Source organism: Podarcis melisellensis (assembly GCF_964234715.1).
Source record: "Podarcis melisellensis genome assembly, chromosome: 15".
Taxonomy (NCBI): Eukaryota; Metazoa; Chordata; class Lepidosauria; order Squamata; family Lacertidae; genus Podarcis; species Podarcis melisellensis.
The window spans coordinates 40,076,016-40,101,813 of record NC_138532.1 but is presented as its reverse complement, the minus strand read 5'-3'; the positions used below and the strand labels follow the sequence as shown (position 1 = coordinate 40,101,813).

General features: G+C 42.2%; 1 protein-coding gene across 13 annotated transcripts in view; it reads left to right on the top strand.

The window, feature by feature from the left end:
• Positions 1–25,798, top strand: part of BRIP1 (BRCA1 interacting DNA helicase 1) — a 196,582-nt gene that overhangs the window by 24,181 nt on the left and 146,603 nt on the right. For all 13 annotated transcript variants that reach the window (XR_014163229.1, XR_014163230.1, XR_014163231.1 and 10 more), the window contains exons 7-14: positions 9,926–10,222; positions 15,019–15,240; positions 16,540–16,739; positions 19,137–19,269; positions 19,769–19,923; positions 20,029–20,194; positions 20,592–20,732; positions 22,029–22,190. Coding sequence is in view for 7 of the 13 variants with exons in the window: in XM_081890172.1 (XP_081746298.1) it covers positions 9,926–10,222; positions 15,019–15,240; positions 16,540–16,739; positions 19,137–19,269; positions 19,769–19,923; positions 20,029–20,194; positions 20,592–20,732; positions 22,029–22,190 (1,476 nt within the window). In the remaining 6 variants the exon portion in view is untranslated. The remainder of the gene's footprint in view (positions 1–9,925; positions 10,223–15,018; positions 15,241–16,539; positions 16,740–19,136; positions 19,270–19,768; positions 19,924–20,028; positions 20,195–20,591; positions 20,733–22,028; positions 22,191–25,798) is intronic.

The following is a 25,798-nucleotide window of genomic DNA, read 5'->3' as shown; positions in this document are numbered from 1 at the left end:
TGTCCCCCCAGAACAGGAGAGCCATGGTAATGGTTTGGCCATTAAATCTATCTGCTCGTTTGTTTTTCGTTCTGACTGTGTTTAGTCTTGGCTTGCTTTGGAGGCTTATGCAGGGGGGACGGCACCTCCACTAGTTAGCTAGATAGTAACTATCCCCCGCTGCATATGTTAATATTTTTCAGGACTTAAAGAGATTGGGTTAAATTCTGACCATTTCATTTCCTCCCCCATGGTATTGACTTTCAAAAACATAAAAATACAGTGGTACCTCGGGTTAAGAACTTAATTTGTTCTGGAGGTCTGTTCTTAATCTGAAACTGTTCTTAACCTGAGGTATCACTTTAGCTAATGGGGCCTCCCCCTGCTGTGCGATTTCTGTTCTCATCCTGAATCAAAGTTCTTAACCCAAGGTAATATTTCTGGGTTAGCGGAGTCTGTAACCTGAAGCGTCTGTAACCTGAGGTACCACTGTAGCCTGCTGAATCAGGCCAATGGCTAATCTAGTCCAGCATCCTGTTGTCACAATGGCCAACCAGATGCCTGTGGGAGACTTGTAAGCAGGACCCATGCACAAGAGCCCTGTCCCTCCTGTGATTTCCAGCAACTGATATAATAATAATAATAATAATAATAATAATAATAATAATAATAATAATAATAATAATTTTTTATTTATACCCCGCCCTCCCCAGCCAAGGCCAGGCTCAGAGCGGCTTACAAGCAATAATAAAAACAAGTTGAATGATTACAACTTAAAAACAAAATTAAAATACAACATTAAAATATTACAACATCAAGATAAAATGTAGCCTCAACGCAGGAGGAGAAGGAAAGAAAAAAAGAAAGAGAGGGAGGGAATCAAATTGGCTCCAAGCCAAAGGCCAGGCGGAACAACTCTGTCTTACAGGCCCTGCGGAAAGAAAGCAGATCCTGCAGGGCCCTGGTCTCATGAGGCAGAGCGTTCCACCAGGCCGGAGCCAGAGTTGATATTGAGAAGCATTTCCAGGTTGGATCTGATGCATGCTGCTTCTGACCTGATTACACCCCACATAAAGAAAGAGCCACAAGGGCAAGGCATGGACATTAGCTGGTCAACCCTTTACTGGGCTGGACCTAGCGATCCACAGTTCCACTTGTCATAGTGAGTATCTCATGCCTCCTCTTGTAAGTGTGGCAAGTGTTGGGCTTCCTCCCTACCTTAGACCCAGGGAGGAGGCAATAAATTTCTTCCAAGTATTTCATAAATGCATCATAACATGCACAGGCTTCTCTCAATCTCAAAGCTGGAGAACATAGAGAGCTGCCTTATATAGCTGATGACACCACATTGTTCCATGTGGTAAGAACAAAAAGGGATTATAAGGCGCTCCAATGGGATTCTCCAAAGTGGGTGAATGGATGTTAAAATGGCAAGTGCATTTTACTGTAAGCAAGTGTCAAGTGGTGCACATTGAGGCAAAACAAATCATAGCTGCATATATTCTTATGGTATGGATGCCAACTTTTTGGGACCCATGGACACATTTGCAAACTGGAGAAACTGTCAGGGGCACAACCTATTGCATCAGCTTTAATTGAATGCTTTTTACAAGCCTTATTTCATTGGGAAGGGAACTTTCAGGCACCTGTTTTGGCAACCCCTGGCTTATGGCAGGCTTGCTCAACCTCGGCCTTCCAGATGTTTTTGGCCTACAACTCCCATGAGCCCTTAGCTAGCAGGACCAGTGGTCAGGAATGATGGGAATTGTAGTCTCAAAAGATCTGGAGGGCCGAGGTTGAGGAAGCCTGGCTTATGGGATCTGAACTGGTGGTGACTGACCAGGAAGGAGATCTCAAAATTGTGCTGGATAGCTCAATCAAAATATTGAATCAGTGTGCAGCAGCACTGTAAAAGGCAAAGTCCACAAATAGGAATTGTTAGGAAATGAATTGAAAACAGAACAGCCAGTGTTATAATGCCATTTTTACAGATTTGTGGTGTGATCACACTTGGAATACAAATCTGGTCACTGTTCAAAAACGATATTAGAGCTGGAAAAGATTCAGAAAAGGGCAAGTGAAATGATCATGGAGCTGGAACACCTCTTCTGTGAGGAAGCCTTAAAACAATGTGAGGCTTTTGAGTTTGGAGAACTATGGCCAGTGGAGAGAACTACAGTGAGGCCAACCAGACCCCCCCCAACACACCAGAAGGCAAGAGGGCTTCATGGTACAAATGCCAGATGTCTTGAGAAGTACAGCAAAGACGGGCCCAATAATTATTTGCTGCAGAAAGTTGGTACTTGGAACGTTATAGCAAACACGGGTATGGACTAGGGCACTAACAGAGAAGCTGAGCAGACAGTTGACAGCATTGAAAGGACAACCAGAAGATGATGGCTTTATTAACGTTTGGTTTTGCCTTATTCAATATGTAAAAAATAACACCTTAAATCCTCCGACTCAGCATGGAAGGCTGTGGAGGGACCTTTTAGGAGGAAACTCCAGGATTCTTGAGGGGATGGCATTTTTGAGTGCTTCTGTGGTTTTTTTTTGGGGGGGGGGGTCTTCTAGTTTGTACTTTCTGACGGTTGTATCCAACACCAGTCCTACCAAGAGTGAGACCTATTAATAATGAGCATGGCTAGCTCGGGTTCATTAATTTCAGTGGGTCTACTCTAACAAACTTTGTTAGATGCAACCCTGACAATTCAATAAAATATAAATTAATTAAAAATCAATGTCCTTTAAACAGGATTGCAGAGTTTTCTGTGGGAGGTGGGCTCCATATGTTACCTGGTAGTAAGGCTGCCCAGGACTCTTCTTCTCCCGCCTTGGCTTTGTCTGCTTTGTGTAACAGTCCCTTCTGAGTCCCCAGGAGCCACTGTGCCCTGGCAAGAGAGAGAAGCTTAGGGATAAGTTACTAGGGGATTTGAAACCACTGCCTGTTGTCCTCCATATGTTTCTGCCCACCAATGCTAGCATATTTCTTTTATTGCAACAATAAAGTGGGTGCATAAGCCAAGTACTTTGTAGGTTATTGTTTTTATTACTTAGGCTGAAGGTAGAACCACATTCTGCATTAAATTTGCTAGGCGACTTCATAAAAATTCTGTTGGTGAACATATTTGGGAAATGGTGACTTCTAAGTGTTATTTTCTTTACTCTTCAAATAATGTATTGGGTTCTTTCTCTAAAAGTGGGGCAGCTATGAAGTGGTGCATAAGGTATTTTTAATATTTGAATTCCCAATTCTTCACATATAGGAGTTTTTTTAAAAAAAAATCTGAGTAAAGATATAATTAGAATTGTGTTAAGAAAAAAAGAAGGAAAGAAAGGCAAATGTCTTTCCAATGTTACATTCCTATATGGTTATTGTTTGCTTTAACTTAACCTACATCAAGTATGAAGAAAGGACTTGGGGTGGGCTATTGCATTTGAGGGGATATTTTCTCATCAAACACTTGAATGGGGCTGCTATTTTTTGAGCTTGAGTAATGTTGCTTTGAATTAATTAGTAAACGTGTGAGTTGGAAAACAGGCCGGGATTCCTCAAACTGCTGCAAGAGAAACCGCTAGTGTACTGTCAGGAATGCATTTATTTATTTATTTAACAAAATTTAGATACTGCTTGATTGTTAAAAATAACAACAACAACCCCTAAGCTGTTTACAAATATATAGGCTTAAAAATTAAAATCATTATTGAAAACAGGCATTTAAAAATGTTCAAAAGATCACTAAAAATCAACAGTAGCCAAAGCGAAATGATACGTGTAACTTTTACATGCCTGGATAGGTTCACTTCAGGAAAAGTGTCTTAAGTAGGCTCTGAAAGGAGTACAGCAAAGGCCTGTGCTGATTGTCAAGAGGCAGGGAGTTCAAAAGTGTAGGTGCTGAAACACGAAATGACTGGATTTCTGAATTGTTGTGGGGTTTTTTTTTAAAAAAAGACTGGAATAAATCTATGGGGAAAGGCCATGATGATTAGGACTGGATTTTTTTTAAAGTTGACAAAAAAACGAGAGGTTTATAAAATGATGAATGGCATGGAGAAAGTGGATAGATAAGTTTTTCTTCCTAAATCTTCTAGTACAGTAATCCTGCAACTTGCATGCATTTAACTTGTGCATATTCAACTTTACATGTGTGGCAAAAAAATTTAAATTAAAAACGGGGTGGAATTCTTGGGGAAATGACCTCTGCACTCGCCATCAAACCCAATGGGTTTTGACCATACATACTTGTGGCTTTAGGCTCGAGCCCTGCAATATAACCCCCACTTAAGTTTTGGGCCTGCCATACTGGAACTCAGAATCGTCCAGCGAAATCTATTGTCAGAGCATACAAAAATAAGGCTTCCTTTAAACAGTTTGTAAAACTAGGGAATTTGCAATATCATAGTTCTGATGATGGCCATTAGCACAGATGTCTTTAGAAGAAGATTAGACAGCATCATTGAAAGACAGTGGCTTTATGTTAATGGCTGCATGCATGTGAACCTCCAGGTTCAGTTGAAGTATACCTCTGAGCACCAGGTGCTAAGGAATAAGAGCAGGAGAGGACTGTTGCCTCCATGACCTGGTTTTGGGCTTCCCAGCATTTCTGTGCCCCCTGGGAAAGACTGGATGATCTGGCAGGGCAATTTCAATAACTAATGTGGTGATGAGAACAAAAGAAGAATGCTATAAATTACATTTTACTACACTAAGGCACCTTTAATAGTTTACTTAAATAAGCTGGGTGTATTTTTCTTCACTGCCCCCCCTTTTGCCAGTGCCTTTTGTTCAGACTAGACATTCAGTAACTGAAGTTTGCCCCAGACACGTTATCATGCCTTCCTAGAAAATGTGGGAGTGGGTGAAACTGTCCATAATCAGCTTGCTACATATTATGGATGCAGCTCACAAAATCAGAACAGTCTATAAAAATTGCAAATGGGTGGCAACTCTATGCTTCAGTTACTTTTTAAACATACTAGGCTTTTATTTTAACAGACCTTATTTTAAAGTGCATAACTTCATCCCCGAAGACTTGTCTTTTTTTTTTAAACCAAAAAAAAAAAAATCTGCAAGAAGAGTGTTTAAAGGGGAGAAATTCCTTTTCAGAAAGACAAATAAAGCGAAGACCTCCGTTGCTAAAATTATAATTGTAACATACATACATATTCCTCCTCTCCGCCCCAAAAAGTTAGCCAGGCACCTTCTTAAAGGTTTTATTTTTTGGCTGATGGCGTCTGTGGCTTGCAGAAATGTTATGACTACTGCAAAGCAGTTCTATACAATTTTACTGGTGACTATAAAATCAGACCAAGTTTACTACTTTCCTGATGTTGGTTTTTTAAAGTAAAAGGTAACATTTTAACGCCGCAGTAGAGGGCGAAGAGCTTATTAAAGGCAGTATTATGCCAATTTCAAACCTTTTATGAAAAACCTTTAAGGCCACCTGTAAAATAATGTTATTTTTTCTTCAACTCTTCACAGATTTTGCTGTCTTTATGCCTTTATATATATGCTAAAAAAAAAAAAACTTCATGCCAAGTACATTTTAATTCCCCCGCTCCCTAATAAAAGCTGCAGCAGAAGGCATTCATGTTTTTATTGAAAGTCAATTAAAATTTCCGATCATCTTGATTTGCATTACAGCATCATTGCTCATATTTCTCTATTATGGGATATTCTATACTTGACTCCCAGAGGGGTAGCTATATTAGCTTGTTGTGGCAAAAACAACAAGGAGTCTTGTGGCATCTTAAAGAGTAACAAATACACTATGGCATAAGTTTTTATGCTTCTGATGAAGTCAACTGTGATCACCGAAACCTTATGCGATCTATAAATTGGCTAATCTGTAAGGTGCCACAGGGTTCCAATGTTTATACCTGACGTATTGTCAAGATACAGATTGGCAGCTGGATTCCCCAGAGGCAAAAACTGCTTCTGTCGTCAGTTCTTCAGTTGTTAGCACAGAGGCAAAAGAGTAGTTGATCAGGGCTATCCAACGTGGTGGACTACAGAAATCGTTGGATTATAGCTCCCATTTCCCCTTACCGTTGGACGTGCTAGCTAGAACTGATGAGAGTTGTTGTCCCAATAACCTCTGGAGGTCACTAGATTGGCTGCTTCTGGTTCTCATGGCTCTGAGTTAAGATCTGATTTAAATAGGAACGTAGGAAGCTGCCTTATATCAGATCAGACCATTAGTCCATCTAGCTCAGTTATGTCGATGCTGCCAGCAGCTCTTCAGGTTATCAAGTAGAAGACTTTCCCAGCCATATCTAGAAACACCGGGGATTGCACCTACCTGAGACCTTCCTGTATGCAGAACTTACTTGATTGATTGTATTGACTGTATTTATATCCCACCTTTTGCCCAAGTTGGCATTCATAGGTTGCTCACCAGGCTTTAGCATTTCTTTTCTCTAATATTCCTCCTTGGGGAAAATAGGAACAGAAAGAAGCTGCATTACACTGAGTAGCTCAGTATTATCTACTGGCAGCAGTTCTTCAAGACTTCACATATTCCCAGCCCTAGCTGGAGGTGCCATGGTTTGAACCCAGGTCCTTCTGCGTGAAAAGCAGGTGCTTCTACCCCTGATCTATGGCCCTGACCCTCTAAAACAGAAGAATTCATCCACCAGTGTGTTGGAGGGGTACTCATTTGAGAGCATGTCTGCAATGGACCTACTAAACTCTTGTTCCACTTCACCATATTGACATCGTTGTTCTTGTTGTTGTTGTTATCTGCGTGCTTTCTTTTCCGAAGAGCAAACCAGAGCCCAGGCAGAAATACCACTCAACATAATTTGAATTTCGCTTTTCTCTGCCTGGCTGTACAGCGGAGGCCAGCATGGCCACGTATGTAACGTACACTGCCCATCAGCTGTTTCCTCCTTTATCGCTGACAAGGGTCCCATTCATAACTCTTCCTTTTATCCTTTTTGGTGAATAAGTAATTATTCAATATAGAGAAGGCAGGATATTTGGAACGGGCTATTTAACGTGGCAGCACACCCGTAATGAAATCTGCTGTTACTGGCAACCTGAGAGAGGAATGTAACAATTCTAGCACGGCCGGTAACTCTACCCGCTTTGACGGCCTGTTTATTTGGCACGTCAGCGGACCTTTTATCCCAGTGAGTGACAGCTTCAGAAGGGTTGCATTTACTTCCATTCTATCGTGTATTGTAATATTTAATGGTGGACAAGCTTGAGTGGGACTGAGGGTAATTTGAACCTGCCTTTCCACAGAGCGGAGGCCAAGAGATAGTTGATCCCTGCTATTGTGGCGTAACGCGCACAGTGACTTTGCATTTGCTTATGGAGGATAATCTTACTGATTACAATTAAGAGGAGGGTGAAAGAAAGAACAAGAAATGGTGAAGCTGGCAAGAAAATAGTGTTTGGCTTCCTGTTCTCATAGTGTCATTTTTTGCACCAATAATCTTTCATGCAGCTTTAGAGCATAAGCATATTTTATTCCAAGTAGCTATTTCTGCAGTGTTCTGTCACCCCCCTTGAAAGATATACGTTCCTCTTTATTAAAATCTTATAACGGCCTTCTAAGTAAGTGTGCAAGTGAGGAGGGTTCCTAAGTGGCAACGTAATTAGAGTGGAACAAAGCAGCTGAGCTATCATGCTACCTACATACCCAGCTTTATCCAGGATTTTTTGTTTATATACGGTAATAAGCTACAAGTGGAGCCTACAGCAAAATGTTGCAGTGCTATCATCAATTCTTGTCTAGAGTGCCGCTTCTTCAGGGTTCTAGCCTGCCAGCCCAAGCCCTTCTCCAGGATACTCCATTTCATCCTCCCATCCCCCTGTTTTCCTTTTCCAACTGACACCATTCTATGGCTTCTGAGCATGCTAAGACTTCATTGGGCTGTTTTGGGGTTGTTGTTTTTTGTTTGCCCTTGTTTTGTTTTTGTTTTGTTTGTAGTTTTGTAAACCTCACGGTTTCTGCAATCATGCAGATGCCTTTCTCTTGTTCATGGGTAGGCAAACTAAGGCCTGAGGGCCAGATGTGGCCCAATCACCTTCTAAATCCGGCCCGCAAACGGTCTAGGAATCAGTGTGTTTTTACATGAGTAGAATGTGTCCTTTTATTTAAAATGCATCTCTGGGTTATTTGTGGGGCATAGGAATTCGTTCATCCCCCCCATATAGTCCGGCCCACCACATGGTCTGAGGGACAGTGGATCGGCCCCCTGCTGAAAAAGTTTGCTTATCCCTGCTCTTGTTTCTCAGTGTCCCAGTTTTTCATAGTTTCGGCAATCACCAACTGAATTTGTTGTTTGCGGGAGGGAGTGGGGAGGGGGAAGCGCATGGATACAACTCTGGGAAGTGGAGGGGGAAATATTTGCTTGGCATTTTTTTGCTGCAGCAGGCTAACACGGCTCCAGAATCCAGAATAAATATAAATTCATGGTATTTTTCAATAATAGCATGGGTTTAATTAAGTGCAGCTTGACTTGTGGAAAAAGCAAGAAGAGAAATCTGGTATCAAAATGTTAATATGCTGTACTCAGTTTTCCCTGGTTTGGTTGTATATATAATTTATTGAGCAAGTTAACTAAGCTCTATAGACAACATTCAAGAAAAACATTTCAGCAAGTGCTTCAATACATGCAGGTGAAAAGTATTGTTAGCATCACCTGAAGCTATCAGGTATAAATTTGACTGCTTCAGATTTTTTAAGAGCACTTTGGATGCCATTGCATGCATGTCTGCTCAGAGGTAGGGTTTGGGGGAGAAAATCTATTCAATTTGCATTTGAAGGCAATCCTACTTAAACTGCTCTTTCCAAAGCAATGTGTGAACTGAAATACAGCCATCCTTGGAAAATCTCCAAATTTTGCAGTGCAATTACCACTGGGGTAAAGTGTGCATATAAATGCATACATTAGTGAAAACACATTTTATCATGGAAAATTGCTCTGTAAAAATGTATATATTAGGTAATTGCATACAAATGTATATATTAAGAGAAATTCGTACTAAAATGCTGCTGAATTTTCATGAAGACTTCAAAATAATTCAAAAAGTGTAGTGGAAATGTTGAGAACTGAACTTCAGAATGGAAAAATGAAAAGCTGAGAGAACTTGAAATTGACAGATCCCTCTATCCCTACTCAGAAATAAGTCATCCTGTGTTCAGTGGGGCTTATTCCCAGGGTAGTATGAATAAGATTGCAATCTTATTGGGATCAGGTTTGTCGTGAAAAGAGTTGCTTATTTCAGCCTTGGGCTTGTTTGTACAACTCTTGGTTATTACTTGTGTGAATTGCCCACAGTTGTTTTAAAAATTAAAATCTTCATTTTATTTATCTGCAAATTTATATCCCAGATCTCAGCCATTACTCTCATACCTCTTCTTTGGTAGCTTAGTTTTACTTGTGAAAAAATGGTGGCAGATTTGAGCTCTATAATTTGGACGTTAGTGGAGTCTGGCTGCCTCTAGACTGCTGAACTTACGGTAAATAAATTCCTTTTGTAATGTTCTGGCCAAGGTAGCCTTTTTAGCTCCTGTTTTACCAAGTCTTCGACTTATTCATGACCTTTGTTTCTAGAACTGGATGTAAAAAGTGCAGCCTAATTCTCAATATGCAAAAGAAGCTCCTTTAAGTACTTTTTTGGTAACTTATCGTAATTTGTGTCTGAAGCGGTCAGGTATCCAGTGTTATGATGACTGCTGTTTAATAGACAGCTCTGGTTAAAATGAGAGAGTCTACTTTATTTTACCTGAAGTCAGGCTCTTTTTAACAGGTGTTAAATGGGTGGGAAGCATAGAAAGATTATTACAGCCATTTAAATGCTTTGTTTCCAAGAATAGTTGTTGATGACCCAATTTTCTTGTGTGTAGACATTAATAAACGCTTTTAGAGAGAGAAAATAATATATTTTTTCCTGTTCTAATGTCCGTAAAGAGATTTCTCTGCCCTTCAGTTACAGCCTTCCAGTGCCTGCATTGAGTGCTCCTGTTCTTCGGTCGAAGCAAAAGTCAAAGAAGCAACTGATAAAAAGAAGAAAGAAAATGGAGGAAAGGCATTTGTCCCCAAAATATTTTTTGGAACTCGTACCCACAAACAAATTGCTCAGATTACCAGGGAGATGCGGAGGACGGCATATTCAGATGTCCCCATGACTATTCTTTCTAGCAGGGACCACACTTGTGTCCATCCAACAGTGTCCAGCTGCAGCAGCAAGAATGAAAAATGTGTAGAGTTGCTGGAAGCCAAAAATGTGAGTTGTTTTGTTTCTTTACCATTTCCTGAAGAAAATAATATTCTCTGCTTTTAACATTTTCTTGTGCCGTTCATGTAGTACAGTGGTACCTCTGGTTGTGAACGGGATCCATTCCGGAGGCCCGTTCGCTACATGAGCAGAACGCAATCTGCGCATGCGCGGGTCGTGATTTGCCGCTTCTGCGCATGCGCGAGTGGCAAAACCCGGAAGTAACCCTTTCCAATACTTCCGGGTCTCAACCTGAAAACGCTCAACCTGAAGCAAACGTAACATGAAGTATGACTGTATTCAGAAGTGGAATGCTCTCCCCTCTTCCTTATTTAGGGGTTTGAAAAATTGAGTTCAGTGTCTAGTTTAAAACATTAGAAAAATGCAAATTTGACTTCTTCTGTACATATATAGGAATAATAGGTTCTTCCTAGTAACCTCTCCCCTTAATACCAGGATTTGTTTCGTTTACGTGTTTGTAACATGTTTTGTTTTGTCATATAGTCTGCCAAACTGTGGTGCTTAAATCTCATCAGGCCTCTGCGTTCCTGGAAAGTATGTTGTGTGGCTCTGTGGTAGAGAAGATTTGTCTGCACTCTTGAATCTTTTAAACAACTTTAAAATTTCTATTCTTAATTTGTTGCCTTTCATTTCCCTACATAATAACTCCCAGCGCTGAAAGGCCAGGCATTTTTAGAAACAAAGCAAAACACTGCTATTACATAGTATAGAATCTGGTGTGACTCTGGAGATCATGGGCAAAAGGGTTAAATCTAAATTAAATAACTGGGTTGCAGATTGTGTGCTAAATGTTGCAAATGGATGGTCACTATCCATATTCATGCTCCTGTGACATGGGAAGACTTGTGCCAGATATAGTGTACATATATTTTAGTTATTTTTATTTTTATCCATATCATAATTTTATCCTGCTTTTTGCCCCTAAAGGGTTCAGTGCAAAGTGCAATATAATAAAAACGATGATATGAACAAAGAGTTAAAAACCAGAACCGGCTAAAACACAATTCCTCAACAGGAGCCAAAACACATTCCAAAAGCTTGGCAAGGCAGAAAAGTCTTTTCCAGGCGCTGAAAAGTTAATGAGGAGCATGCCAGCGAGATAGCGAGTCCTGGAGTCACGGAGCTTGGACACATGTTCATTATTATGATATGATATTAAGATTAATAGCTCTTTAAGTAGCACTTTAAGCCTGCAATCACATACTTAGCTTTCTGAGAAAAAGCCCCACTGAACTTAGTGGGACTTAATTTTCAGTAAACATTTATAGGATTGTGCTGTGGGGAACAATTTGGATACATTTATCCCTGTTCAGTCAGAAAGTTCATTGGGTTGTCTTCAGCTAATCACTATCTCTTGGGGTAACCCACCTAAGAACCTCAGAAGAGCCTACTGGTTTAGACCAAAGGCCCGCCTAGCCCAGCATCCTATTCTCACAATAGCTAACCAGTTAATTCTGGAAAACCTGAGCCCAGCAGCACTCTTCCCATCTGTATTCCACAGTACCTTGTATTCAGAGGCCATATGGCTTCCAGTACTGCAGGTGGAACACGGCCGTTGTGGCTAGCAGTCAGTGATACCCATATCTTCCATGAATTTGTCTAACCTTTTAAAACCATCCAAACCATTAGCCATCATTACAAGTTGTGCTAGCAGATTCCATTCTTTGATGATGAGCTTTGTGAAGAAGTACTTCAATTCACCTATCCTGAATCTTCCCACATATTCCAACTACTTTGGATGACTTTTTGTTCTGTTATTATATGAGAAGGAGAAAAACCTCCCACTGAGGATAAGGACAGGGGTGGGGAACGGGAGGGGAGGAAGGAATTCTTTTGGAGGAACCTTATATTCGTAGCTCTGTAAAATAAATCAGCACTATTAGCCCACCTAGTGAATCCATGGTAGAGATAAGATCTGATGAGGACGTTCCTGTTCATGTGTGTGTCTCATGTACAGTCTGGTTGTTGAAGCCTTTTCCCTGTTAGGTCTTAATAGCATATATTTTAGGAATGCTTGCATATCATATAAGCATGAAAATAATTTTATTAATGACTGGTGTGTTTGCTGCATACAGAGGTTATGGTAACTTCAGCCTCGTGTGAGGCAGTTTAGGCCAAACATGTCTGAGTAGCCCATGCCACCAAATGAGCTTTGTGACTTAGTATGGATTCAAGCCCCGGTCTCCTTGGTTGTAGTCCAAAACTCAGCCCACTACTTTGCATGGATGAGGTTGTGGTCCAAAGCCAGTAGGCACCTTATTTATAAGCCACCAATGCTTTCTGAAGAAAGGCTGGTACCCACTGAGAGTGGTACCCAACAAATATCTGCATCCTTCTCCTGGCAAGGGCAACATTGAGATTAAGGAGGAGAAAGCTGACGGGCAGTGCTCTCTGTAAGAAGACTGACAGGTAGGAGTTGATGTTGGCAGAGCATAGCCCTCTTTGCTTTTACAGACCATAGGTAAAGGTAAAGGGACCCCTGACCATTAGGTCCAGTCGTGGATGACTCTGGGGTTGCAGTGCTCATCTCGCTTTATTGGCCGAGGGAGCCAGCATACAGCTTCTGGGTCATGTGGCCAGCATGACTAAGCCGCTTCTGGCGAACCAGAGCAGCACACAGAAACGCCGTTTACCTTCCCGCCAGAGCAGTACCTATTTATCTACTTCCACTTTGACATGCTTTCGAACTGCTAGGTTGGCAGGAGCAGGGACCAAGCAACGGGAGCTCACTCCGTTGCGGGGGTTCGAACTGCCGACCTTCTGATTGGCAAGCCCTAGGCTCTGTGGTTTAACCCACAGTGCCACCAGTGTCCCTTTTACAGACCCGTGTCCCTTTTACAGACCATACTTGACTGCTAAAGAGAATGCCGACACATTATGCCTAGTGTTGGTAAACTCCCCCCTCCTTTTCTTTCTCCTCTTGTTTTCAAGAGACTTTGGTATTTGACAAGTGTAAACAAGGTGTTAAGTCTTTATACCCTCTTTACCCCACAGGCCCTAAGGGTGAGCTGTTGTGGTAATGAGGACCAATTAACTCTGTCACTTTAGTTGTCTTTGTTTTATCCTAAGACCATATTGCAAAAGTCATTTGATAAACGGATAACTGACAATTTGCTGAGCTAAGAGGCCGCAAGTGCGATAACACTTCCACTGCCAACCTTCCCTTAGGGTTGTGTTACAGGCTTAACATGGATGAGCGTCTCTCGGCCAGCCTTCATTTGTTGAAGACGCTTTAGAGAGCTTAAAAAGGATATGATTTCAGGGACTCATTTAGGTCTTTCTGCCTCAGTTTTGCATTTAAGTAGCCATTGTGGGAAATACCAAATTGTTTTATTACTTAAAAACACACACACAAACAGCTATAAATGAACAGGCTAGGTCACAAAAGGAGAATATGCCAAATGCTAGTGCAGTAATTAACAAGAATCTCCTTTCTGCAGAATTCAGCCCTTTTAGATGCGTGAAAATGATTCTAGATTCATAGGCACTAGCATTACACCCCTACCTAGGACACCTCTTGTGTGGTGAGATCAGAAGCATTCACTTTTAAACAAAGCACAGTTCCCTGTGAATATCCAAAGTTAGATAACTGTGGTCTATTTAAACTTTTCAAGCCAGTACCTGAGTCCACGGTTTAATCCTGGCTTGTTCTCACTAACAAGAGTTTAAACAACTTCCATTCCCCAAGTTTGGATGTAATGGAGAATGGTGGTTTGTGTAAAAGTGGATGTTTCCTACCCTGAAGCCACAAATGAGGGGATGATAAACCTATGACTTGTCAGTTTGTCTGTATAACAAGAAATCAAGATTTCCCATTGCATTTGAACTCCACCAATATGCTGCATTTCACCAGCTCTGCTTGAACTGATTATTATTATTTATACCCCGCCCATCTGGCTGTGTTTCCCCAGGAACTCTGCGAGGCTCACAGCATATATCAGAACATACTAAAACACCAAACATTGAAAGCTTCCTGATATAGGGCTGCCTTCAGATGTCTTCTAAATGTCAGATGGTTGTTTAGTTCCTTTACATCTGAAGGGAGGGTGTTCCACAGGGAGGGTGCCACTACTGAGAAGGTCCGCTGCCTGGTTCTCTGTAACCTCGCTTTTCACAGTGAGGGAACCAGCAGAAGAGAATCAGGGGAGGACCTCAGTGTCCAGGCTGAATGATGGGAAAGGAGATGCTCCTTCAGGTATACTGGGCTGAGCCCATTTAGGGCTTTAAGGTCAGTACCAACACTTTTAATTGTGCTCAGAAACGCACTGGGAGCCAATGAAGATCCTTTAGGACCGGTGTTATACCGTCCCGGCGGCCACTCTCAAGTCACCAGTCTAGCTGCCGCATTCTGGATAAGTTTTAGTTTCCGGGTCACCTTCAAAGGTAGCCCCAAGTAGAGCGCATTGCAGTAGTCCAAGCAGGAGATGACCAGAGAATGCACCATTCTGGTGAGACAGTCTGCAGGCAGGTAGGGCCTCAGCCAGCGTACCTGGTGGAGCTGGTAGACAGCTGTCCTGGACACAGAATTGACCTGTGCCTCCATAGACAGCTGTGAGTCCAAAATGACTCCCAGGCTGCACACCTGCTCCTTCAGGGACACAGTTACCCCATTCAGGACCAGGGAGTCCCCCATACCTGCCTGCCCCCTGTCCCCCCAAAACAGTACTACTGAATACTACTGATACTACTGAAATACACTTCTGCAAAACTAACTACACTGAGGTGCATCGTTATTCTTAGCAGTGCATATTTGAATCTTGAATTTTTAAATCATTTACTTCTAGGGCACATCTTGTTCTTACTACCATGGAGTCCATAAGCTTAGTGAACATCACGCCTTAAAATCTGCACGTAAGAAATACCAGGCTTGGGACATCGAAGACCTAGTGAGCCTCGGGAAGAAGCTACGTGCCTGTGCCTATTTCGCAGCTCGAGAGCTTATGGCGGAGGCTAGGATTGTGTTTTGTCCTTACAACTATCTTCTAGACTCACAAATAAGAGAGAGTGTAAGTATATTTGCAAGCACGTGTTTTAGCATTTTATTTATTTATTTATTTATTTATTTATAATTGTCTTAAGAAATAATATTAGTGAAGGTCAACCTGACGGAAATTTCATATGTTGCTGTGTAAAAGATCTTCCTATTGTCACAAAAAGGAAGAGATTGTGATTTGCATCCAATGAGCTGTGAACAGAGGGAGAAAATATATTAGTGATGTTCCATGAACACTTGGTGCCCAGTAGCAAGCAAAAGATTTCTCACACTTCCCTTCATCTAAAGATCACAGGGCTTTATGAGTCAAAACCAACACTTAAATAGAGCCTGGAAACTAATTGGCAGATGGGCCACAATCAGTGTAATATGCCCCAGTGAGCAACCTAGTCGCCAAATTCTGCACCAGCTGAAGTTTCTGAACCATCTACAAAGGCAGCCCCATGTATAAGACTGTTGCAGTAATCTAACCTAGAGGTAACCTCTCATCTATCTGGTCTAGAGAACCCCCACTAGCAGTGCCTTTGTCTTACCTGGATTGAGCTTCAGTTGGTTGGCTCGGCTCTCATTCAGTCCATTACCGAGGCAAGACAACAGTCCAGCACATCCATTGCCACACATGCAGTTGTAAAGGTAAAGTACAGCTGTATGTCATCAGCATGTTGCTGACAACATACTCTAAAACTCCAGATAACACCACCCAGTGGTTTCATGTAGATGTTAAACAGCAAAGGGGATTAAACTGAACCATGAGGAATGCCACATTGAACATTAAATGGGGCTGAAGAGCACTCTCCAAGCATCACCCACTGGAAACAACCGTCCAAGTAGGACTGTTACCATCGCAAAGCAGTGTCGCCCACCTCTAACCCAGACAGCCATTCCAGAGTGATACCATGGTTTGCTGCCAGAAAGCAAACCATGGTTACTCTGCTGGGCTGAGTTCCTAGATGTGTGAAGCAGGCCAGTGACTGGCCCAAGACTATTCAGTAAGCTTTGTCTCCTGTTTTGTTTATTGTTGTTTTGACCATCATTGTCACATTAGCTACATGACTATAGATACGTTCACTAATACAATATTGAGGGGTAAGCTTTGTCACTGAGTGGAGATTTGAACCCCGGTCAAACACTTTAGCCATTATCCACAACTGACATCCTCCTTCCTGCAGGTTTTTGTGTTTTTTTTTTTTTTTAAAAAGGAAAATCCATAGCCTGGTAAAGCAAAATTTGCAGTTTCACGGCTAGCAGAAGAAATCATGTGAATTTACTGGATACTTAATTTTAGTTTTTGTTGGTTTTCATGCTTTTGCAGATGGAGATTGACTTGAAAGACCAGGTGATCATTTTAGATGAAGCTCATAATATTGAGGATTGTGCACGGGAATCGGCCAGCTACAGCGTGACAGACACTCAACTCAAATTGGCCCGAGAGGAGCTGGACACCATGGTGAATAACAACATTAGGAGGAAGGATCACGAACCATTGCGTGCTGTATGTTGCAGTCTGACAAAGTAAGAGGAAGCTAATTTACCAGAGATAGCTTTCGGTGTTGTGAACCCAACCGTCTTGGGTTGGGGTGGCAGTTCCTGCCAGAGAAAGATGGATGCCAGTAGCAAGGAGCGAGATGAGAGAAAGGGTGCCCCCTTCCTCCTTTGCCTTTAGGAGCTGGGGAGGTGGAGGCATTTTGCCTGGCTCCCATGTCTTGCCCTATCTACAGAGTGGAGATATTCCCTAGCAGCAGGGGAGGAAGCCAACCAGCCAAGAGGGGAGACTGGGCAGCTGAGAGCAGGGGAGCCAGATGGGCTGAGCCAGAAGTTCTCTTCCTGTCGATGAGAACTTGGCACCACCTACACTGTTGGGAGCAGGCCCACGGTGGATAAGTGTGTGCCTCAAAGCACACCAGTCTTATAGGGAGACACATCTTGCTTTTTAAAGCTGGCATGAGAGGCATGACCATTTGTTGAAACATCTTTGCAAATTTTTTCTGGTCTTGGGCCCCCTGGTGCTATTCTCAGACTTTCTAGTTGTGCCTGTAGCCTGGCCTGTATGGCTGCAAGCCTTAAATAAAGCTCTCTTTCCTACCCACACCTTCTGTTTTAGTGTTCAGGAGTCCTACAACATTCAGTTAAATTGAACTGTGACTATAGTCCTCTTGTGTTTTACTATTGCCATGGCTATTTAAAGCCTCTAGAAGAGGTAAGTCAAGGCATAGGAATAAAAGCTTTATACCAAATCAGACCATTGGTCCCATCTAATTTATTGTCTACACCAGCCTTTCTCAACCTTGTGTCCACAGATAATTGTTATACTGCAACTTCAATCTTTTCTAGTTAGCAGAACCAGTGGTTAGGGATGATGGGAGTTTTAGTCCAACAACATGTGGGGACCCAAGGTTGAGAAAGGCTGGTCTACACACTAATGGGCAGTGGTCTTCCCCAGTCCTACTGGGAATCAAACCTGGAACCTTTTGTATGCAAAGCATGTTCTGCATCACTAAACTGCAGCCCTTCTCCCTGTCTGTTAAATAATTAAGATAATAATGATGGGGGAAATCTTACTGATTGACAGCTGAGTAATATGCGCAATAGGCATATGATGGATCTGTTGCTGGCCTGTTCTACTTCAGTCTGTATCAGGAGTACTGAGGACTCGTCCCATATAGAAGCTACCCGTAGATACAGAAACCTGTGTACCATTTCTTCCTAACATGGCCAGTTTGTGTGTATTTTGTTTATTTGTTTGTTTGTTTTAATATGTGTGAGCATCCAAAAATTCAGTCACTCCCCCCCCTTCCAACCTGAAAATTTTCCATCCACCAGTAGAACAATTTACATGAGTCTGTTGGTCGGGTAGCTCAGCATAGATTCTGTGAGTTTATGTCTTCTGGAGCAGTGTCAACTCCAGACCAAATTGGTTTTCAGAACAGATCTGTTTGTTAATTTTACTCATTCTAAACTTGGTGCCTTCCCACTACCTCTTCTGTTCTATGAAGGTTCAAGGGGCGGGAAGTGGAGGCGGTTGCTACTGAAACAGAGATGGTGAATTTTTTCATGGTGGCTTTTCAGATCTTAAAAATGTTTTGCATCGTATGAAAGGAACATAGTTGAAGACTCGAAATGCCTGAAGTCTTTTAACCTTATCAGGAAAACTCAGGTTGATCTCGCTGTCAAGTCTGCCAACAGAAGTGCAGGCAGCAGGCGGAAAGCAATAGATGAGACATAAAGCGGCCAACAATTAAGACTCTGTTGATAGATAAAGTGGTGGGGCTGCCAGCTAAGAAATCCAGTTTTATAACAGTCTTGTACTAGTTACCGTGCAATACATTTTTTAGAGCTTTTGCTTATCATGCCTGTTGGTGGCCTGAATCACAGTGTGGGTAACCAGGGCCATGCACCACACTAAGCTAAGCCGTGGTTTCGCTTAATGTATCATCTAATTCCAGGCTTGCAGTTAGGCTCTGCTCCTTGTAACCATAAGCTGCAGCCAAGGTTTGTTATTGGCTAGAGCTTGTGGTTAGCGAGGAGAGAGTTTAAGCACATGCCCATGTTCAGAGAACATGCACATGGGAGTAAAAAGGATTGGAGAGGCAGAATGGTTGCGAGCCCCATCTTGGGGAGTCTGCACATTTTCCTGGTCTTGGCAAGTCAGTAGCTTGGTCTAGCTTGGTCTTGTGCCAGCCAAGCCCATGTCTTTAAAAGTAGTTCCAGTCTTGTGAAACTACCAGGGTTAGAGCCAAACCAGCCTCCTGGAGCAGGACGTTGCATGACACGGATGCTACCCCAGAGGGGGCTTTCTATTTGTGTGCATTAAAGCATTTGATTACTTCTGTTGTGTATGTGTAGAATGGAAGGTCTAATGCCCAAATGTTCACAAAAATTCTGCTTCTTCTGGGTTTTATTTATTTACAGTTGGTTGAGAGAAACTATTGGTCAGCTTGTGGAGAGAAATTATGAGACCTCTAGTAAGGTTTGGAGTGGAAAACAAATGGTGGCATTCCTGCATGATATGGGAATAACCAACGCCACGTTTCCCATCTTACAGGTAGGGATGTGTAATAATTCATATTTTTTCTCTCTTGTGTGTGGGTGTTGAAGGTTTCCATTCCAAGTATAGCAGCAAACCATAGTTGGGCCATTTTGTTTAAATCCAGGAAAGTATGATACCATGCAGTCTAAATTAATAATCGTTTAATATTCCTGAGAACTGCAGACCAGGTGACGCATTTATCATCTTGCTTTATCTTAGGGAATGTGTTAGTTTGCTTCTTCAGGTATTTTTAAAGGTTTTTAAAATTGAACTTCAATATTGAGCAACAGTTTGAGCAACTCTTGATTTCTTGAGTTTCTGCCTGCTGAAGATTCTGTTCTTTAGCATGACTGTTACTGTCATGGAGAACATCAAAGTTTATTGATGTAGGTGAACATTTATTGATGTAGGTGAACCTTTTCCAACCTTCCAACATTTGGAAGTAACCAGGTTGGGAGGAAGCTGGAGTTTGGCTTGCTTACTGTGTTAATTTATTGTTTTTGGTCTTCTGCAGAAACATTTTGCTGCTGTTCTTGAAAAGGAGGAAAAAGTAAATCTGTTCAATGGAGGAGAAGAGCTTGTTTCGGTTCCAATTATAAGCCCTTCGACTCAGATTATGCTGAAGGGGTTATTCATGGTCCTGGGGTATCTTTTTAAAGAGAATCACAGGTCAGTGAGGCTCTGAAAGCAATCCTTTCCCCCCAGCTGTTAATATTTCAAAGTTAAACATGCAAACTGTAGGTATTTTCAGGGTTTTATGTCATTTTTGTTTAGGTTTGCTGATGACTACAGAGTTGCATTGCAGCAAGCCTACGTTTGGACTAATGAAAATCCAGTTGATACTCCAGATGAGAATGGTTTCTTTGCACGATCAAAAAGAAGATCGCGACAAAAAACAGCAGTGCATACACTCAGTTTCTGGTGCTTGAATCCAGCTGTGGTAAGACACTTTTGGGTGTGTGCATGCGGGAGAGAACCTAGGGACAAGTAACAGGGAAGCTACCTTATACCAGGTCAGATTATTTGCCCAACTAGTCCAGGATTGCTTTTTTGGTAGTGGTTCTCCTGTGCCTCCCAACGGAGAAGGATCTCCTTTTAGCTGGAGATTCTGGGAACTGAGCCTGGAACCTTCTGGGATTGGAAAGACTCAGGTTCACCTACCTACTTAGCCACTAAGCTCCTTGGGTGACCTTGGTCAAGTCACTGTCTCTCAACTTCCCTCACAGGGTCATCGTGAGGATAAAATGTGGGAAGGGAGAGAAACCGTATACACTGTCTTGAACTCACTGGGGGGAAAGGTAGGATATAAATGTAATAAATAAAATTCTTCTCTCAAGGCCTTCTCAGACATGTGTGGCAATGTTAGATCAGTCGTGTTGACCTCAGGAACGCTCTCTCCGATGGATTCCTTTTCTTCTGAGCTTGGTGTGAAGTTTTCCATTCAACTTGAAGCAAACCATGTTATTAGGAATTCCCAGGTATGTTCATTGCATCTGGGCTTGGGTTCACCCTTATGTTAATATGCTGTAGGGACCATGCTGTAGTGTAGTTTACTTGCGGCATTCCATATGATGTATACATTTTGCCTGGTTCCCATACAAGAGTTTCTTTTCCTCACCATGCAAAATGTTGTGCCTGTTGGGTTAGCGCAAGCAGTGTGACAACTGCATCAGGTTCTCAGTTGTGAGGAATTGTTGAGCCAAAAATTGAATGCTCACTAGTATCCAAAACACTGGCATTCACATTTTGACTGTACTGTATCAACATATTAGTCAAGTCCATTAATTTCAGTGAATAGAACTACATTGGAGACAGCACATTGTGGCAGGCACCAAATATGTAATATGATTGCATGTCATACAACAAAGAGTGTTAGGTACCAACTGCCAAATATTAAGTACTGGAATAGATTCTTGCCAGATAAATACATATATACGTGCGCGCGCACACACACACACGTGTGTGCAGTGACATAGCTGTGCATTTAGCTGTGCATTTAGTTGGAGAACAGCCAATATCAATGTTTTCAGAAGAGTGGGTTTTTTTTGAGCAAATTTGTTGTCAGCTCTGATGCCTAGTATACACATGTAGCAGAAAGAGGCAGGTGGTTTTTTTTGCTGATCCCTCACCCCCCTGCACTCCCCTGTACCCTCTGAAAAGCTGCCCTGGTGGTTTTTTGGGCCTACAGGAACAGCGTGGGAGGTCGTCGTGGGGGCTGCAGCAGAAATAATGCAAACACACAAATTTACAGGTCCCCCAGTAAGTAAACCCCATGAGTAGAACTCCACCCACTGGAATAAAATAAGCAAAATTTTATTTGCTAAAAAGTTATGAGAGTAATAAATCCCAATGCATTTTGTGGAATTTGCACTTTTGGATATATGCTTGGAATACATATTTGAGCATATCTGTTCTTCAGCATTCCCAGTGAACACATAGACACAATTACCAATCTGCCCATCTTCCAGCACCTGTATGTCAAGGGGCAGTCTGAGCAATGAGTCTGACAGCCTATTCGCCTGAAAGGAATTGCTGCTTGCTCCAGGCAGGCATGCAGGTAGCTCTGTGCATCGTAAATGTCTTGATTTATTTTGCCATTGGATTTTAAAAGTAAACATTTCCAATAATCCTACTTGCCCTGATCAGTTTTGTCTCAGTCTCTTGAATCCATGGCCACAAGTTTTTTTCACAGTGCAGTTCCATCCTGCAGTCTCATAGTGGAATGTATTTTGTTACCGATATGTATGTCAGCAATGAAATGTTTCCCCCAACAGGTGTGGGTTGGTACTGTTGGAGCTGGCCCTAAAGGCAGGTCGTTATGTGCTACGTTCCAGCACACTGAGACCTTTGATTTCCAGGATGAAGTTGGGGAGCTTCTGCTCTCAGTTTGTCAGACCATCGGCCAAGGGGTTTTGTGCTTTGTGCCATCTTACAAGGTGAGATGCCAATCGAACATTTTCAATCTTCTTTCAAGCGACATGGGGGTTATATCAGTTATTTGTATATGTGTACCAACACTTCCACACATCAAGGGTGTGGTGGCCAGTTTCATAGAATCATAGAGTTGTAAGGGACCCTAAGGGTGATCGGTGCAGGAATCACAGCTAAAGAATCCCTGACAGATGGCCATCCAACCTCTGTTTAAAAACCTCCCGCGAAGGAGAGCCCACCACCTTCCTAGGTAGTCCATTCTCCTGTCAGACAACTCTTACCATCAGCAAGTTATTGCCAGAGGTTGTCACATAAGAATAAAGCAGGCCATCCCTTATCCCTTACCAGAAAGATAAAAATTATTTTAAAATACGTACAATAAATCAATAAAACATAGTAAAGCAGCAACCGAAACCACACCTCAGCCCACAGTAGGAGAAATTTAAGTGGCCTAGCAAAGTCATAAGATCTTTGCCTGGTGTTGAAATAGGTGCTAGGCAAGATTCTTTGAGGAAGGGCATTCCATAGCTAGAACGATACCGCCAAAATTACCCTTCCCTCAGTAGGTACCTGCTGCATCTTTTCCCCAGTGGGGGATCTGAAGAAAGTCATTTGGGGAAAAGATCTGGACGGGTCCATATGGAAATAGGTGGTCCTTCGGGTACCCTCGTCTCAAGCAACAAAGGTCTTCCAAGCTTAAGAAGTCACACAGTGAATTGGGCTTGGAAACAGATGGGGATCCAGTGAAGCTGGCAAACCAGCAGCATGAGGGGGCTTCTTCATGAGAGGCACAGGCAGTTACTAGCATTTTGTATTCCTCTCTCAATGTGCTTTGTGTTCATATTTTGAATGGGCTATAATGGTTTGTATTCTTCTAGTTTATAGTTTGATGGTCCTGGGAAGCCCATAGGTTTCTTCTTTTAATTCCATGTTGTAAGCTTAAAAACACACACCCCTCTGTGATCAGATGTGGGCCATTCTCCACCCCTTTTCTTTTAACCCAACTTGTTCCTAAACCTGGGAAGAGATTTGAAATGCTAATAACTGAGCCAGTCTTCTTTGCTTTGCCTTTGTTAAATTTTTGTGATGTTCAAACACTTCTTGCAAGATGTCGGGAAATTCCCAGGGACAGGATTTGAGAAGCTCTGGCTTGAACTGATGACTGGTGATATTTCATGATAGAAGTACCATGATGGTGCTTTTAAAAATGATGAGTTGTATCTAATGTTAGGCATACTCAGAGCACACCCACTGAAAGTGAGGAACCTCACTAACCTTGGCCCTTTAAATTTAATGAGTCTACTCTATGGTTAACATTAGATACAATCTAGTGTGTGTAATGAATTCTCAGATAATTATATTTGGCTTCTGATATCTGGCCAGCAATGTTAGCGTTGGTTTCTCCTCAACAGCTGCTTCTGCTTTCCTTGTTGGAAGAATTGAAACATTCTTCACGTAAACCCAGAAACATTTTGCACATGAGCATTAATTCTGTGAAGTTATTTCATGTTTCCTTTTGAATTTTTGAGTGGTTCTGTCTGTGATCATTGGAGCTCACACCGTGCCAACTTGAAAGGAACTGGTGTTTTTAAGGACTCTTAGTCCCTCATTCCATCAAGACCACGCAACAACAAAACACATATCAATCACTCAGATCAGAGCAGCCAGGATGCAGCCCTCTGACCTCATTTCGGTTCATCACATCAGGTTATGTCAGAGATAGCACTGAAAGAAGCAGTTTAGGAGGCAAAAAATATGTTTTCCTGCACTGGCTGGCACTTGTGGCCATATGTGCCTTCTACTTGTGATGCTCTAGAATATTTTTGCTAATATTTGGGATTCTGGAAAAAAATGTAACAAAAAAAATATATGGAAATGCAGATAAAAAGGATAAAAGGTTTGTCCTGCATGTTTTCCAGTTCCCAATGTTTGCTTGCTGTCAGGAGGCTACACATTCTTAATTTTGCCTGCTCTCTAGGGACAGCAGTAATCAAAGGAGGTCTTGCAGTTACTGAAAATAACCAATAGGTGACCACATTGGACTGTAAAACCAACTGCTAAGGAAAAAAGGAGTCCACTTGAATATGTGACTCCTTTCGCATTAATACTTGCCAGAGCCATGTGTGCAGACATGCAAACATAACACGTCTCATAAAATACCTTGCATTTATCTGACGCCTCTGAATTTGAGCCTGGGATCTGTTCCAGGTTTTTTTGCATTCACACTAGTCGCTTTAAATCTGCATGGCTACATTTCAACAACATTTCAATTGTAAATAGTCCAATAACAATAACACCATTTATATCATGCTGTATTCTCCTGCTTGAATCATATAATTGGTGGTGCTGATAGCTGATTCCCATACTTACAACACATTCACTCTAATGCAGGCCTGTCCATTCTAGTACTTTCTCATTAGTTTTGGACTACAGCTACTACCATCCCTGGCCATTGGTTATACTGGCTGGGGCTGATGGGAGTTGTTGTCCAAAAAATGGTGGGCATCAGGTTGGGAAAGGCTGCTATACTGGTAGACAAATGGCTGTGAATGAACTGCTTTGCAGCTCTTGTCTGCTGAAGATTAGGGCTAGGTGACCAGGAAAATATGCAACTAGTTGTTAACCAGAGTAGCACAGTACAGGGGAGGGAATTTTATTGGAGTGGTGCAGGAAGAGAAAGAATTGTGGTTGAGGGATGAGTTGCCTTGTGGCATACATCCCCTACCCCACCTCCAATCCTATTTCCACACTCCCATTCCAGGATACTCCATGCTTTTTTTAAGGGCCCTTCCCAGGTGAAAGTGACTGGAGTGTATATATGCAAATAATTAGAATGCTACAGAGCACTTTTTTCTTGGATACTAATATTTCCCTCTACCTCCCAATTCTTCGTCCAGCATGAACCACTATGCAACACTAGCACCACACAATGCCTGTTGTAGATAAGCAACCTGTTTCTTGTCGGCTTGTGCCTTCCACCTTTTAAAACTCCTCAGTAGCTGCAGATTTCCCCATGGAAGTAAGGATGCTTAGATCAAAAGGCAAATGTTTTCTTCTTTGTCGTTGAAATCTCCACTGTCTTCACGTTGTCCCCCTCCTCCCTTTGTGGAGTCCATTTGAGCAGATATAGGACAAAAGGAAAGCGACAACATGGAAACCTTCCTTAATCCATAGGAGAGCACTCCTCTGGGCACAGGAGCAATTACCTGGCTCCACCCTCAGGGAGCAAAGAGAGGGAAAGGAAGCCACTCAAGTGCACCATTCCTGCCAGAGCCCACAGGTGCATCAGCAGCTCCTTGTGGACCCTGGTATCAAAAGGCTGCTGAGAGGTCTAAAACAATACACCTGCACACCTGGGATTTGTTGCTGAACCCAGGACATAATTGTATTGAGCTCTCTGGCTCCAAGTCCGTTTGGAAAAGGATGCAGAGTTTCTAGGCAGCTTCAGAGCAGCTTTGCTGTGCCACCTATTCAGCTGCTTTCCCTTAAAAGAATCTGTGTGTTTGAAAGTTTCAATAAACAGCTAAGAGTGTGCGCCATTGAGTATAGATGGATATCTAGAGAGAACCAGGAAGGAGTAGCAAGTGGAATGATAGGTGAGAGTTATATATTC